We start from the raw sequence: 17,221 nt of genomic DNA on the forward strand, positions 1-17,221 counted from the left end.
TTAAATAAAAATTATTTAGTGCACTACTACCATTAATGTAAAAAGTAAGGTTAAGTGTCATTGACAGTTGACAGGAAGAAAAATAATAGTCAGGTAATTTACTTTATTTCTTGTTTTTCATGTGTAATCTTTATTCAAATGTAACTACAATGTAAAAATAGGAATCTCTTTGGGATAGATTAGGTAAAAGAAGTAATATAATAAAACATTTTCTAACATTTCAGAATAGCTCGTGGATAATGTAATTTGATAGCGTAATCTGATTTACAACTTATAATGGCATGAAAAGTAGATTGACATGGTTGAAAGGGCAATAAAAAAGTAAAATTTAAGTATAAATAGATGTATACTGTTACAAGTATAAAGCTACTTAGGATAAACAAATGTAGTTTCCTGTTATCGTATGAAGTCATACTGGAAAGAAAAAGGTTAATTTAGATTGATTTTAATTTTTTTTTCGTTTTGTGGTGGTTACAAGGTCAGTCACATTGCCCCACCTTGTATAGAGTTAGGGTAGAGAAAATAGATACAGTTTAAATTTTTGCGGAAAACAAACATTTGAAATGTACTCAGCATGTTTTACATTTTATCCAAATTTTAGAATTTTTGAGATGAAGAAAAGCATTTTTAAACTTAACATGAAAATCACTTTGCACTCAGACAAATAAAGTAAAGTACTCAGCATGTTAATGAATAGATGTTTAGTTTATTAAAAATACTTCACTAAAAATATGATTTTTATTTCTGAAAATCTTGTAACATTTAATGAAAGCCTGCCAAATTTTGTGAAGATACGCTTACTGCATTAAATGTTAATACTATCAAAAGTTTAATACAAGTACAAAGTACTCGTGGTTATGCAATTCGATTGAGCCTATGTAAAGAATTAACCATAAATTGGGGTTCGAAATGATTGGGTTTTTACAGTTTTCTTTTTATGTTGTATGACCTAAAATGAAACATTCAAAGATGAGTTTGAATTTGAAATACTGATCAATACAGCTTTAATAAGATGTTTTTCACTCAGTTACTTTACTATAAAATATCTTTTTAATGACATTGATTATCACCAGGTTTCCCAGGTAGTGTTAGCTCTGAGGAAAATGAGCATTGTGCAGTTTCTCGTGGCTCTAGTGTCACATTCGTCACACTTAATTCTGAAGGTGAGCTTGATATGCACTGTGAATGTTTTCCTATTACAACATGCAATGATTATATGCAACATACGAGAATGGCTTGAAAACTTCCATTAGTTCTTGACAACATTTTGATGTAAACAAAGTCAGTACTGTTTCATTTTATTACCATTATATAAGTTTTGTGATAATGTGCTTTGACGAGTAAATTATTGTATTCCACATAATGGATATATCAGAGTTTCTTTTTGGTGTCCAGTGAGCACTTTTATGCACAGCTATGTACCACATCTTTATTTTCAAAAATTTAAGTTGCATAAAGTTCATTTTTGTGTTTGAAAAATGTACAATGTATGTTTGCTCCAAAATTTCTTACATTACCTTATTTATTGCATTTAGTGGACTTTCCTAATGGCTCATGGCTGGGTGATGAAAATAATGTTGAATTACTGGACAGATGTCACATAACTCCAAGGTGTGAAGATAAACTTAAAATTCATGAAATATTTCCTTCAAAAGACAAAGTATGAATAATTACATGAAGTGAGGTAATTACAGTTTGCTCTTATACTAGGAACGTTGTTCAACAGTCATTTCTAGAGTAAATTGGGAAAGGCTGTTTTTTGATATAGTAATGTATTGCTGTTGCTTCAGGATAGCTGGTAAACTGTTTAATGAAATGCTTCAAAGGCACAAAGGATAAGAATTAGGCTTAGTTATTCTTTAATTGTTTGGGTAAATATGTTGAAAATCTTCAAGTTGTGCTCTGCCACAGTCTATTAATTACATGGATAATTATTAGTTTTGGTACATGTGAAGTAATCGCTGTTACCCTTGTAAAAATGGCAAACTACAACAGGAAAACTTAATGTTATTTTGGCATTACTGATAGCTTCAACATGCAAGAACAGTTCATAAATTTCTTGTTTTTTAACTCTGTTGAAATATAATTTCACAGTAATTATCAATAGGTCTACATCTGAAGCCTTTTTAGATAAATCACATAAAGGACTATACAGTTCTGTCTGCTGTCCACGTGGAATTACAGGGGCTCAGTCGCATGTTAAAAAGAAGTAATTTACCCTTCTGAAATAAAAATGTCAACAATACCACCAGCCACTGTCATAATAATCTGTAATTATATTGATTTTCAAGAAACGTGATTTTGGATATATGATACTATTTCTCTTATGTACATACACACATACTGATGACCAAGTGAGCACAAGTCAAGAAAAGTAAGTTAGAAAATATAAAGTCAGTCTGTGTGTGAGTGATTAGACTTAATGGGGGGACTTGTGTAGTGTGTTTCACAGCTACATTGAAACAATAGAAATAGGTAGAATAATTTGTTTGTTGAGTTCTAAAGTAATTGAATAAGTGTGTGTGGTCTATTCATGTAGAGAAAAAATTATTTAAAGCTTTGTCTGAAACTTTTATAATGCACAGAGTAACTTGTGTGAACTCAAAACTAATTATATTATGATAGAGAAAAATAATTATTTAGAGTTTTTGATACAACTGTAATATCCTCTTGTGAAAATAATTTTTATACATATATTGGACTTGTTTTTAATATATATTATTTTAAAACAAGTGGATTGCGTGCAATCCATTTATTGGTCAAATTTATCTCCAACAAGTCACAGGTACTTACTGTAAAGAATCAAGCCCATATACTGAAACCCTGACTCTTGTGTACTTCTTGATAACAAATATTACTGGTCAATTGATACTATGAGCAGCATACTGCAAAAATACAACCAGCAGTTGCTCATTACTGACTTCCAAGTTTGTGCCTTGATTGCTGATTTACGATCATAATAATTACTTTTCTACGTTTAGAAAAAGTGGAAAAGAGTAGCACATTATTTTTGATTTTTTGTGTCCGTGCTTATGAGTCTTTTTTTATGTTTCAAGGTTTTAAAGATTTGGCATTTTGGATAATGAATGATATATACAGTTTTAATGAACAAATGTGAAAATTTAATATTCTTAACTTTAACAGTTTAATGAGCAGCATTTTATGTCTTTGTGTTTTTATTTTAAGTATAATTATTTTTTTTCTGGTTCAAAACACAGTGAGCTGTTCCATATAAATAACACCTGTACAACTCCAGAGAAGATGGCTTTCATACTTCTGGATTATCTTTTTGATCGGGAGATGCAAGCTTGCTCCAATATATCTGGTACAGGAAAACACAGAAAGAGACAACTGGATCCTCTCATGGTGTATGGAATTCGATGTTAGTAAAAGCATGTTTTAAACATAGAAATGAATAGTTATAAATATTTTGGTAAATAAAAATATTTAGTAAGCTTTGAATTATTTAATTTAGTAAGAATTTTAATACTTAACAAATAGATCTTTTACAGTTTGCAAACATGAGAAATCCTAGGATTTATTCAGTCATCTTATTAGCTTAAGGAATAGATAATGTTTAAGAAAATATGAATATAGTCCCTTTTTCTTTATTGTTTTTGTAACAGTATAATTATATATTTTAAATGTATGTTTCCATAATGTCATACAAGTATTATGAATATTCCTTTGTAATTATGTATGTATTGAAATATACAGGTTAAAAGCTTAACCATTATACAGTTAAAAAAAAAATAATTTGAATTTAAATATTGCAAATTCAAACAGGTCACCTTATTTACAAGTTCGGAATCTCACCAGTAGACTGGATGCGAATCAAACAGAATTTAGACTCCAAGTGCCGAACTGCTTTCAGACGTAAACAAAAGGGATTGCATCTAACAAGAAAAGTGAGTTTATATCCAAAGAGCTTAATTTAATAATATCAGTAACGAGAAATATACTCTACGTAAATAAATTAGCAGTGATGCCCTCTAAAAACATGAGGACAGTTACTTAGAACTAATGTATTCTATACACAAACGAGGATGTAACCTAGTGTTGTTTTATTCTCAGATAAAGATAATTACATAGACCCAGCAGTATATTGTGTATCAATGTGGGTTGGTATCTAGACATGACTATCTTATATGTAACTGATCCAGTAATACCCATATATACTGGTATATCGATACAATATCTTATCTCCTTTCACAGAATAGCTTCTTCCAACTTGTACTGTTCTTTATACATGCAGCTTTTAGCTAGCCACTACTTTTGATATTCTCATTTACCCTCACATGTAGCAGCTGCATGATAACATGAAAATGTGCATCTGACAATCTGCCCACCAATAGGAACAAGATACAACTCCTAGCATAGCTCATTCCCTCTATGCATCTTAACCAAACTTCACTTCTCGATTAGCACTTGCAGGGGTCAGACATGTTCTTCACACATACTTTCCTTTATGGAATTTTCAATCAATTCCTTACTTTTAAAATGAACACTTAGATTTTCTTTGTATTTCCTACACCTTTGTTTGAAAATTTGTTGTTGTTTTGAATTAAGCACAAAGCTACACAATGGGCTATCTGTGCTCTGCCCACCATGGGTATTGAAACCCAGTTTTAGCATTATAAGTCTACAGACATGCTGTTGAGCCACTGGGGACAAAAATTTTAGTACATGTCAGCACTGTGTCTCTTTTATTACAGTCACGTAACTCTTTGTAGCTCTTCTTGTTTGGACTTTTAAACTTCCACTCTTTGTTGAACTGGATTCTGAGGTTCATGTCAAAGCTACTACCACTACTGTTTCTCCTACAATTAAACTTACTTGTTAAATAAAAGTGTCATTGATATTGCTTGAAGCAGAAATCTACAACATAAATTTAATATGTAATAAAAATTGTAACTTTTACTGTATTTTAACATTTTATTAATTAACAGATATTAGAATTGAAATTTTGGCTATATTTAATACTTTTACAGTTTATTTCATGTTTAAAAATTCATAAAAGAGTTCAAACTATCATTTTGTTGCATCTGTAAATGCCTTAAGTTCCAAACAACAGACTCCCAGATTTTTTATAACTACTTAATAAACTTAATACTTTTCAAACCAAGTTTTAATATTTTTTTCTGTTCCCACTGTTTGTTTGACTGTTAATTAATTGTTGAACTGTATCACTCATGGAGCTCTTAAAATCATTGAATGGTTCTTAATTTTAAAAAGGATTACTAATTTAAGTAAATTCATCAGAAAGAGGAAAATGTGAATTAATTGCCCTGCAAATGACAATACAATGTTGAGATGTAGAACTTAGTCAAATTCGAAAACCTTTATGTTTTTGCTAACAAGGGTAACAAAGGAACAAAGTATTATACACTTTTACACTTATGGAGTCAAGTAGGTCCACGTGGTTAGTGTGCCAACCTGAGGGTATGAGGTTTGTGTCCCATTAAAGAATTGAGCTATCCATTTTGAATTTATGGATGCATTATGAAAGGAACAGTCAAATCCTACTATATGGTGTGACAAGTGGAGCTGAGAGTTGGCTGTGGGTAGTGTTAACTGGCTGTTTTCCATCTAATTGATATCATCAAGATTAAGGACAACTTTCTCAGCTCATTTGTACCTTTGTGCTAAATTCACCACAAACAATCACACTATCCTTTGGAAGTTAGTTTTTTTTGTTTTTGTTTTATGATATGCTTTAAAAGCCACAGGATTTTTTCTTTGACAAGATATAAAGCATGGATATTTAGGTTAACAATACAGTAGTGTCCACCTGTGACAGGAAATCTTTTGCATTTGAGTGTTTTGTTTGATTACAATAGACTTAGTAATACATTAAATAAATTCCTATTTATTTACATTGAAATGGACCAAAACTTAAAGAGCTGGTAGAGATAAAAATAACAGTAACATTTAGAAAACAGGCTCATTTGTAATTCTTTGTTTGTCTTGTTTTCAGTCATAAAGACAAAGTAGCTAAATAAATATTTTAATGCCTATCAATCAAGTTAAAGCTGATTCAGTTATATAAAATAATGCTAATCAACAACAAAAAAGAAAGTTTAAAGCAATAAAAACTATTTGTGATTTTCTCCAAGAACTGTTTCATATCAAAATTTAATAACTTTGAAAAACTGTACACATACTAAAATGTTTAAGTTTTCTGTACAAACTTCAGATATAGTTTGAAAGTTTTTTTTCATACATTTCGTGCAATGTAGTCAAGAATTTTTGCTGTGAGAACATAAAAACACTGATAGGGATGGTGTTTTGACACTTGTAATCCAAAAATATTTAAAAATAATCAGTAAGAGGCTCTATCTGCTCATTGATATATCATGCAAATATAAAAGCAGGCTATAATTGAATTTTGATTGTCACCTGGATCCATGGTTGATGACCTGCAAAACAAGATCAAAGGTTGCATGAAAGGATTTTGGAGGCATTAAATTTGACTGAGAAAAATACACATTTCTAGCTTAAAGGTTTATAAATAAAATGTGAGGCACAGGTAACCTCTTATTAAGTGTATTATGTTGATTTACTTTTCACAATAGGCTATAGTAATTAGATCTTAGGTCATTACATGCTGCATTGAGGATAGTGTTTTGAATTTAACTTATAAATATTGTCTCATTTACTTTCATTGGCTTTGTTTTTTGTTATCTAGGGTTGTCCTCTAGATATGACAGAGGTGGAAGATAACTCCACTCATCTTGTGACATATCCTCTCTCTGGGGGTGTGGTCAAGGAGGTCATGCCCAGTGATGGAGAGATATCAAAGAGCAGTGGCTTTGAATTAATCTGCTACCAGACAGACCTGGACACAACAAATTTTAATCTTCAAACAAATGAAGGAACAGGAGTCGAAGACAGTCAAGCTGCAGGGACACATTCAAGTCTGAAGCCACAGATCAGGCAAATGTGAACATATTTAGATTGTCCCTTTTCCAGAAACATCTTAATGAATATGAGCAGTTGCAGTGTACCATCTGCTTAGGGTTTTAATACTGTTTTGATACATAGCAATGAGGTGGGGCTGTATGAGACCTATTAGTTCATCTCAGCTGTTTCACACTCCAAACTAAATTGATCAGTAAATAAATAAAAAACTTAAAGCCAGCCATTATCAGTCACATACTCATTAAGCTTTTAATTAAACTCATTTAAAGTTACTGCCTCTACAACAACACATTCCTAAGGCCAACCTCCTTGTTAAATAAATAAAACTTTCTTAGATGAAAATGACTTACCCTGAACAAAATTTATATTTGTGTCTTCTAGTCCTACTGTTCTCACTGTTAAGTACAAAAAAGATGGTATATCAACATTGTCAATTCCCTTTACAATTCTTGAACACTTCAACTAGCTCTCCCCTAATTCTTTGTTTTTTTCAAGAGAAAACAGTTTCACAGATTTTGATCTCTTCCTGAATAACAACCCCCCTTCATTCTAGGTACTATTCTAGTAACTCTTCTCTGAACCCTTTCCAACAATCCAATGTGTTTTTTAAGATAAGGAGCCAAAACTGTAGTCCAACCACTGATCTGTACGATGAAATTACAACCTCTTTACACTTGCATTTAATATTTCTGTAGATACAGCCTATAAACCTATTTGCCCTACCATCACTAACAGCACACTGCTGAGTGAATTTAGAGATTGAGTGACCATTACAAGAAGATTCCTTTCTTTCATAGCATTGTTAAAGTTATTCCCATCCAAATTATACTTATGATGCAAGTTGTAACAACCCACGTGCATTATCTTGCATTTATTGTAATAAAAACAAATTTACCATTTATATGCCCAATTTAATAAACCATCTAAATCCTTTTGTAAATCAGCAGCATTCTTTTCACAGCTAGCAACACCCAAGACCTTAATGTCATTTGCAGATTAAAAAGAGTAAAGGTCCTGAGATTGAACCCTGAAGTATCCCACTTATAACACTAATCCAGTTTTACTGAACTTCAATTGAAACAGCTCTCTGCTTTCTTCCATCCAGCCACTCTTTTATCCAATTTGTTAACACACATAGACACATTTTTATTTTTTTACAAGCCTCTTATGTAGCACCATGTCCACTGCTTTCTGAAAATCTAGGTACACCAATTCTACACATTTATGCTCATCTACAGAAGCAGTAACTTTCCACAGAATGTCAAATAATTTATAATGCAATACTTTCTTGTATTGAAACCATGTTGACTATTGAACAAAATTCTAAACTTTGTTAAATGACTTTGCAAAGCATCTTTTAATAGACTATCCAAAATGTTTCTCACAACTGATGTAAGACTAATAGGTCTATAATTACTGGAACAATTTTTTATCACCTCCTAACTTCTTAACTAACTTCCAATCTTCTGGTACCTTCCCACAATTCAAGGACTGACAAAAAAATAGTAGTAGGTGGTTCACTTATTTTTAACCTTCTTCAAACCCTTGGGGAAATACTATCAGCTTTATTGTTTTTTAAACATCTCAAATTTTTAACAAGCTCAATAACAAGCTTAATACAATCATCTTATTTGACCTTGTTTCCACTCATCAACAGCTCAACATATGGAATACTGCTCAAATCTTCATTAGTAAAAACTAAGTTAAAAACAAAACTTAATAACCCAGCCATCTTGTGATCATCAGATACTAGCGTTCCTTTATTGTGTTTCAAGGATGCTACCCCAATTTTAACATTTTGTGTACCCATAATGTAATTAAAGAAATCATTACTGTTAATGTTCAACCAACCTTTTTCAATAAGTCCTTTTTCTTGCCCTAATTTCCTCCATTTCCGTCAAAATCCTCCATTCCTAATAAGACTCTAAATTCATCTATTTTATTTCTTCTGGCAGTACAATAGTAACAATTAAACCTAACCTTATAGCTACTTCTATACTCACTTACTTTGCTAAACATTTCTCTGCCTCTCATTCTCTGTGCCTTTAGTTTAGTTTTTCCTGGCCTTCACCACTGTTTAGTCATAGTTTACAACTTCCCATACAGTTGATTTAATAGTCTTAGCAAACAAGCCAACCCCTGCCCTATTTCAATGTAATCCATCCACTCCAAAAAAAACTCCTTTCTTCCACTAAAATGATCCCACAAGTCCATCTAGTTTAACTGTTCATTTTTACATACTAACCTAAGTCTAAAATTTAGCCCTGGTGACCAACATATAACTCCAACCCCTTCAGTAAGTTATGGCCAGTATCCCTGGCAAAATCAAATTATGACTTTTTTCTTTAAATGTCTTTATCAACCATTACATCATTATCTCCTACATGCACTACAAAAACTGCATCTCTGCTATTCCCTTTTATTAATTTTCCTGCTCTGTCAGTTATATCCTCCACATGTGCCCCTGGGTAGCATAATCTCAGTTTTATTCTCCCTATTTACCCCACAGACTGTCCACATGCCTTGTCAAGGAATCACCTATAACTATAACTTCCTTATCATACACATCTCTTATCTTTTTGTTTTCCTTCTCTCCAATAGTTCTTCATCTGCAGAAACTAAAAGCTGAAATTTTTGCACTATTTTTTACTTTAATAACAGTACTCTTTCCAATCTTCTGAAAATCACTGTTAGCTAATGTATCCATTCCATATAAATGTTTAAGCTCCTCTTCAAATCCTGCTACCATTTCCCACAGTTTTTCTCATAATTTGTTGCATCTACTTTGATCAGGATAGCCTCCAACTTCTCTTCCAACCTACGAATTCCACATAAAAATTGCACATCATTACTAGCTTCCTTAAAACTATTTCCCAGTGTTGAGTTTCCAAATAAATTCCACGCAGTGCATCCATTACACATAACAAACTGTGAATGCTTAACTCCTACACGAGTCATAATCATCATCTTTATACTTGTAGCCTCAAAATAAATACTTAATACCAGTAGCCAGTGGTTAACACTGTTACTTTTAAACCTAGCATTTAAGAACCAATAATATTATTTTTTAATCACTACTCTTTTCACACTAAAATTTATCTTTAATCTTTGTATAAGACTTAGAAACAGAACTCAATAAATTATTTGAACTAAGATTATACCTAAAATTATTAAAATGTATTTAGCCTGACGTATAACCTATTTATAAGTTATGAAAGTATAAGCTGAATATAAAATGCCAAAGACAATAAATTAGTTTCAGATTTTATTTATTTAGTGAAACAATGTATTCATGCTTCTTCATGATTTACCAGTAAGTTGAATATACCTAAGTCTAAAGTATCTTTACATGTATTAAGCCTAGTTTAACATTACAGTCAAATTTGCATTACTAAACTTTTAAGTTAAAACTTTTACCATCTTACTTTTATTTACCCAAATTACTAAAGCTAGTTATTAATGTGTTATGTAATTCAAATTACTATAAATATTAAATAACTTTTAAGAAATTGGAACAGCTTAACTTTTCAACATTCTCCTCTTCAGTTTCTAATGGAGTTTTTAAATAAGCCACAAAATTATTTATAGTGAAAGTCTGATTACTTTATTAGTTTTCTGAAACAGAATAATTTGTCACAAATGTTCAATATGAGTGCTTGTGTAGGTCCACAGTTATTTCAGAAAGCTTAAAATTAAATGATTGGATAAAAAGCATTAACTAAATTATTTTTGATGTTAATTTGCTGTTCTGACCAATAAATCTAGTCAGATTTTATGTTACTGATTATTTTTCTGTCTTAACACAGCGTAAAAAAAATTCACATTGTGCGTGCCACTCCTGAGCAAGTAGCTGAACTACAACAGGCACCAGACATTAAGGTTTTGTCTACTGGTCAAGTTTGGACAGTTCCAGCAGCAGAGGAAGTACAAGACCAATCTCAGTAGCCAAATAAGAATTGCATTGAACAACTGAAAACAAGTCTTGCCCAGTCATTTGTCTACTTGCTTTGTGATTGGTTGTGATTAAATTCTAACCCACAAACATTGAACCAACTTTCATAACTTAGACCAGTCAGATTTCTATGACATATTGAGTACAATGTTAAGTTCTTTTGCTTGCTTTTGTTAAAGCAATTGTTGACATTTTGAAATGTGCTAAGAGATATCCTGAAATGAATGTCTTTTACTCATACAAGTTGAAAGAAAAACATAAACAAAAAAACTTTACTTCTATTGGCTGATATTGTAGTTAATTTATTTTTATCTATAGAAGCTAAGTTGGGGTGGTATGGTGGCCCTCCTCTTGAGGATTCAGATTATTAATGTTTTTGGTCTCCTGAATGGAATCTTAAGGTGGATCACAAAAGGGAGCTCCACCACTCTCAGAATCCCATTTTAACTACTGTTTTTGCATTGTTTGAACAATGTTTTATGTAAGTAAATATAAATGTTATTAACATCATATCTTCTACACAGTTATTTGTTGTTTTTTTCTTTTGTAAAGTTTCCACAATTAGTGAGTTAAATTTTTCCAGTAAGTTTCAGTAGTGTAAATGTCTGCACATGTTCCTGTGTAATATAAGAATGCCCCATTGATTTCTATTGCTTTCATTTTTTTTATTTACTTTACCACGCTCATTTTGTCTGAGATATGGCCAAATAGAAGATATATTACAAAAAGTATTTCTGATTGCTGTCCAAATCATCCTAAAATGTCTGATTTTGGTGGGTTCTTTTATATTCTGGACTTAAATTTAGCTTTTGTACCAAAGAATTGTTATATCCTACACAGTACTGTTGGAGTATGTGGCAAATTTAGTTGTTTTATTATTCTTAATAAAGTAAAGACACTATCACTTCATCAACTTTATAGTGTTGCTACCATCAGAAACTTTTTTATGACATCTCTTTTTTTGCATTTTTATCTTATAAAGAAAAATTTTAATGTTTTATTTCAAACACATTGATAAAGAACTTGAACATGACTTTCATATTTTACTGTGGAACCAAACCAGTTGCAAGGAAGAGTGTTTAGAGTTAGAGTATTCAGTTAGAGTAGCCCATAAATTTACATTCAATAGTATTAACTTGCTACTTACTTTCAATTCTGTTACTTCAAAATTAGGAATGGCTAGCACAGATAACCCTCAAATACCTTTGCACAAAATTCAACAAATTATGACAACAATCATGAAATAGTAGGCCTAAACCAGATGCCATGCAACTCCAGTTTTTTATTTTCGATCTGAATGACATCTCAGGGTCCAATTATATTCAGGCATAGTCATCCATATTTAAAAATTTCTATCCGGAGGGATCAGCAGCACCTGCCACTCACAGTTATAGTGTTCCACAGCTGATAATGTGACGTTCGTTCAGTATCACATTGTAGATTAAATATTGCAACTTCTGATCTAAAGCCCAGCAAACTAACTGCTAAATCATGCCTAGCCCTTATGCTTTTGCTTAAATATGGTCTTAGTAGCTTATGTCCACAAGCAGCAAAGGATGTATGGTCTAAACTTAATATAGAATCATTTGTAGAAGCTTGTCAGTAACAGTATTTAATCATAAACCACCAGGAAAAACTGTGTTAATGACAGACGAATTGGTTCCAAACAATGTTTCTACTGTGTGTATATGTCAATGATTATTTGTTACCATAGCTGGGTATTATCAATGCTATTGTATTGTAATATGTTGCAATACAGAGGGCTGTATCATAATATAATGTAGGCAAGAACCTTAACTAATTTTACTTTCTTCCACCATGTTACTGAGCTTGTGTGTCTGGGTAGTATTCTTTGTAAAATGCTTGTTTGAGGGACTAACATAATTCATCACTTAGCAATGCAAGAAGTCAACACAGTAATTCATATCTTGCACTAGATTTATGTAACCTTAAATCCCTTTTGCAGTATTATTTTACTAAAAATATGTCATTTTGATACACTGATATATTAGTAATTCTCTGTACCTTTATTTGTTACCACCACATGTGATATACATTTTGAGTAATCTGTTGAGAATTTTATGATCCTTTGATTTTGATCCAGCACAACACGAAGGTTTAGTACTATTATCTGGTATTAGTGTAAAACAATTAAAATTCACAAATTAACACAGTGTTTGGAATGTGTGAGTAGTTGTTTACTTCCCTCTAAAGTGCTGCTACAGGTGGTAGTTGAATGTTGGTTGTAAAAAGATTTATATAGAAAATGCATGCAAATAATAGAGATTGTTGTGTATTGGTTTCTGAAGTGTTTTTACAGGATGTAGTTGATTGAATTACTTATATGTAAGTTGTATGCAGGTTAGAAACATTTGAACAATGCCCCCTTTCTAAAAGGAGAACATGTTCGGTGATTGGTTTTATCCTACAGATTGAAAGTCAAGTGCCTTAATCAACACGCCCCAAATGTGAGTAAGTGTATCATGAAAATATACAATAGTAGAGTTCAGAAAAAGTGAAGCAAAACATTAGCAAAGTGTTTTAATCACTTCTATAAGATGTCAATATTAATAGTTTAATTGTTTGTATAGTTCCAGCAAATTATCCAATTATTCTCACTTTAAGCCTCCGAGCCACGTGATAATCCAGAAATGAACAAGTTAAAAGTCTCATGTATTGTATACATTGTGGTATTATAAAACTCACGTTATCTGAACAGCTTCTTGATTACTTGGTTCATTTAAAACCAAAATTGTTATACTGTTTTACAGTTGGATGTGGGTAAAAGTTGGAGATAGCCGAAATAGCTTTGAAAATGTATTCAGAGAAAATTTGGTTTGATTTGAATTATGTGAAGCTACTCAAGGACTGTCTGTGCTAGCCGTCCCTAATTTATCAGTGTAAGATAAGAGGGAAGGCAGCTAGTCATCACCACTCACCGCCAATTCTTGGGTTACTCTTGTATCAAAGAATAGTGGGATTGACTGTCACTTTAAAACACTCCACGGTTGAATGGGCGAGCATGTTTGGTGTGGTGGGGATTCAAATTCACGATCCTCAGATTATGAGTCGATGGCCTTAACCACCTGGCCATGCATGGCCTCCCGACAAAGGAATCACCTTTTTGTGTACCTATGGACTCTTTGCATAGCGGCTGATGTTTGTGCAGGTCGAAAACTGTTCTCTGGGTCGAATTTCAGCTTCCCAGAGAGTCGGAGGTTAGCTTTTAAAATGTCTTCAAAGAAGCGAAATGGCTCTTTAATGTATCTATGGATATTCCTCATAACAGCACAAGTATTTTCAGTAAATGTTTTGTCTGAAACTTTCACCGGGGTCGAGTTTCAGTTTCTCCAACTTTTTAACAATTGCTTGTATAGTTGACATATTTTGTCAGTAATGAATCATAAATGATGTGCGTCAAAAAAGAAAAGTACTAAAATAACTTGTTATCAGTAAAATAGACAGCGTCACGTGAAATTCCTTTGAGTGTGTATCATATGTTTGACCTGAATTGTTATCGAAAGCTAGATAAAATACATAAACTTATTTTCAGCGCAATGACCCCGAGGCTGAGTAATCTTACAAACTGTCTTTCTGGCCTGGAATTTGGCTTTACATAAGGCACAGCAAACGTAAGCCTACACTGATTAAAAAATACATTCAAATTTCCGCTGTTAAATCTGATTATACTTTACATGCAATCAACTCTTCATAAAAAAGTTTTCGAAAGACGTTCTACCTTTTCCTTCTCAGTGTGATGGGACACAAAGGGATCAAAACATTGTTACAAGTTCAAGAATTTCCAGACAGCTAAAGAAGAAATTTGGTTAATTCAGCTTCAAATAACCGTGCATGTATAAAATTGTTATTAAAAGTATTGGAAATCTCAGAAACCAATGCCCTCTTTCTTAAAGATGGCGCAGTTATGAATTAGATACAGTAAACCGAAGGCCTTAATTATCATATTTATGTGTATAAACCAATGATATGGGAATGTAGTTTTATGTTATGACAACATTCCAAGCAAAGATCAACGTGACTTTCGATTGGATGGCTGAAATATCATAGAATTTTTGTTTGCGTATTTATTAGCGTGTTAGTTTCAAAATGTTCGATATTAACATTAATTTACTAGTTTGCAAAATATAGATGAATATGTGTTAAATAATAGAAACAAACAATATTGTGTTTCCTTGAGTGACGGCTCGGAAGTAAACAGAATGAATTGCCATGTTATTAAGATAATGAAAAAGAACTCGATGATGGAGCTGGACCAAGCTCTTCCTCGGTTTTCACATCTGTTGGTAAACTGAATGCCAAACTAAACTGCCTAAGTATCATGAAGGTCATTTGAAATTCGGTTTCAGTTACAGATCTCCACATTGCGTTATTTGTTCGCAGGTGTTAACTGTTGACAACATTAAGCCAGAAGACCTTTGAAAACCAAACACCATGAGCACGTGGTTAAAACTGTCGAGTTCTTAAAGCTACAAGTGAAACAACGGAAGTGACAAAGCAGCTTGCTTGAAAAATAGGTCTTTACTCTTATATTGAAAAAAAATCCTTAAAAACATTTTATTTTATTGGAAAATTCATGAGTTATACAATATAGAAGAGACAATAGTTTTACTCCTGTCATAAAAATGCGTGAGATTATGCTCCAGATGTAACATTCGATAGTGCATCGTTCCTCGAAGGGACAACGGTAAATTTACGGACTTATAATCTAACACTCGAGTTGGAAGAAAATGAGTTATAGTTTTATTCGTGATGTCGTATCTATTCATATAAAAAAAATCCCAGTGTTAACTTGCAGATAAATTTAAAGAATCGACAAAAAAATACGACTGGATCCAGAATCCATAAAACAGCAACATCTTATCCATCAACGGTGCTTAACGAGCTATTCAGTTTTAAAATTGTTCGGATATAATTCAATTAAAGGTCTTGCAAACTACTGAATGCTGATTCGTAAAGAATAACTTGACCTGCCAAGAAAGGTTGTGAACGTGCTTTGACTTTTCACATCAACATACTCGTGAGTTTGTTTCCTGAAGTTGAGCTAAAGTTACACAATGCTCTGCTCACCACGGGTATTGAAACTCGGGTTCTAGCGTTTAATTTCGCAGTCATATAGCTGTGCCACTGGGAGACCATAACTGTGAGAGACGTTTTGTTGTTGTTGTTTTAACGACCAAAACGAAATAGTGATCTCCTATGAGTTTCTGTATCAAGAATGGATCTCATTCCAAGGTCAAGCCCATTCTTCACACTAAATAAGTAAATTGTAACTTTGCCTTAAGCTAGGCACTATTTAAACACTTGTTTTACTTTTATTAGGGGTGCACAATAAAACTCACGTTCAGGAAAAGAGTCACCATATAAAATTTATTCATCACTGCCTGAGTGCAACAAACCATGTAGATCAATGCACAACTTAGCGTAGTCGGCGCAGAGTGGAGTATGGGCTAATTTCTAGTTGTGGAAAGCAGTATTAATTTTGATTGACTAATTTCTAGTTTCAGGTTACTTAATGAGTGAATACACAATAAATAACGACGTAATTGTTCACATTCCTTTACTTCTTGTAACAGTGAGTAGCATATCACTTACTTTACTGAAAGCATATTGTTCACGTTTATAGCAGTACTGGCATTTGTAGTCTCATGATGGGAGACTGATATAGGTAGGTGAGTTGCCAATTGGTTAATTATTAGTGTGAGGGATTCAGCCCTTTCAGTTTTCGCTACCGGCTTTTTTTTTTTTTTAATTTCGCGCAAAGCTACTCGAGGGCTGTCTGTACTACCCGTCCCTAATTTAACAGTGTAAGGCTCGAGGGAAGGCAGCTAGTCATCACCACTCACCGCCACCTCTTGGGCTAGTCTTTTACCAACGAATAGTGGGATTGACCGTAAAATTATAACGGCCCCACGGCTGAAAGGGCGAGCATGTATGGTGCGACCGGGATTCGAACCCGCCTACCGGCTTGAAGCTAAACATGAGAAGTCTGAGATAAGTAAAGGTTCGTAACCTTACTTTATATTTCATACATTAATTTATCAATCAGTTAAAATTATTACTTTCATTTTTTATTATTCTATAAAAATTAACCAAACTGAGGATCAACCGATTTTAAAAATAAAGTTTCATTCCATCATGAAAAAAATTTCCACCATGTTTATCATTACCAACAAACGAAAACATTTATTTATCAAATACCAGCTTTCTTGAAACATATTTAAATTACTATACACAAAAAAGCTGTTTACTTCACAATGAGAAAAATATAACCTAAAATGTTATTTTAAAATACAGAAAAACATCATTCATAACTAGAGTCTGTTATAT

At 32.5% G+C, this 17,221-nt stretch overlaps 2 protein-coding genes across 2 annotated transcripts in view; both read left to right on the forward strand.

The window, feature by feature from the left end:
• Positions 1 to 11,383, forward strand: part of LOC143223570 (protein BANP-like) — a 145,990-nt gene extending 134,607 nt beyond the window's left edge. The window contains exon 10 of the mRNA XM_076451687.1: positions 10,728 to 11,383. Within this exon, the coding sequence (XP_076307802.1) occupies positions 10,728 to 10,763 (36 nt within the window). The 3' untranslated portion in view covers positions 10,764 to 11,383. The remainder of the gene's footprint in view (positions 1 to 10,727) is intronic.
• LOC143223574 (uncharacterized) lies at positions 1,065 to 7,458 on the forward strand. Its single transcript, XM_076451704.1, has 5 exons — positions 1,065 to 1,163; positions 1,536 to 1,611; positions 3,219 to 3,382; positions 3,787 to 3,908; positions 6,689 to 7,458. Exons 3-5 carry the CDS (start codon positions 3,262 to 3,264, stop codon positions 6,944 to 6,946), a joined length of 501 nt encoding a protein of 166 aa, XP_076307819.1. The 5' UTR covers positions 1,065 to 1,163; positions 1,536 to 1,611; positions 3,219 to 3,261; the 3' UTR covers positions 6,947 to 7,458.
• Positions 11,384 to 17,221: the final 5,838 nt, after the last annotated feature.

Source organism: Tachypleus tridentatus, chromosome 8, assembly GCF_004210375.1.
Source record: "Tachypleus tridentatus isolate NWPU-2018 chromosome 8, ASM421037v1, whole genome shotgun sequence".
Taxonomy (NCBI): Eukaryota; Metazoa; Arthropoda; class Merostomata; order Xiphosura; family Limulidae; genus Tachypleus; species Tachypleus tridentatus.

Excerpts from the sequence above, each read along its gene's own strand:
- LOC143223574 (XM_076451704.1), top strand. The coding sequence starts at position 3,262 with ATGGCTTTCATACTTCTGGATTATCTTTTTGATCGGGAGATGCAAGCT. Across the intron at positions 3,383-3,786 it reads CATGGTGTATGGAATTCGAT|GTCACCTTATTTACAAGTTC; the intron begins GTTAGTAAAAGC and ends AAATTCAAACAG. Across the intron at positions 3,909-6,688 it reads GATTGCATCTAACAAGAAAA|GGTTGTCCTCTAGATATGAC; the intron begins GTGAGTTTATAT and ends TTTGTTATCTAG.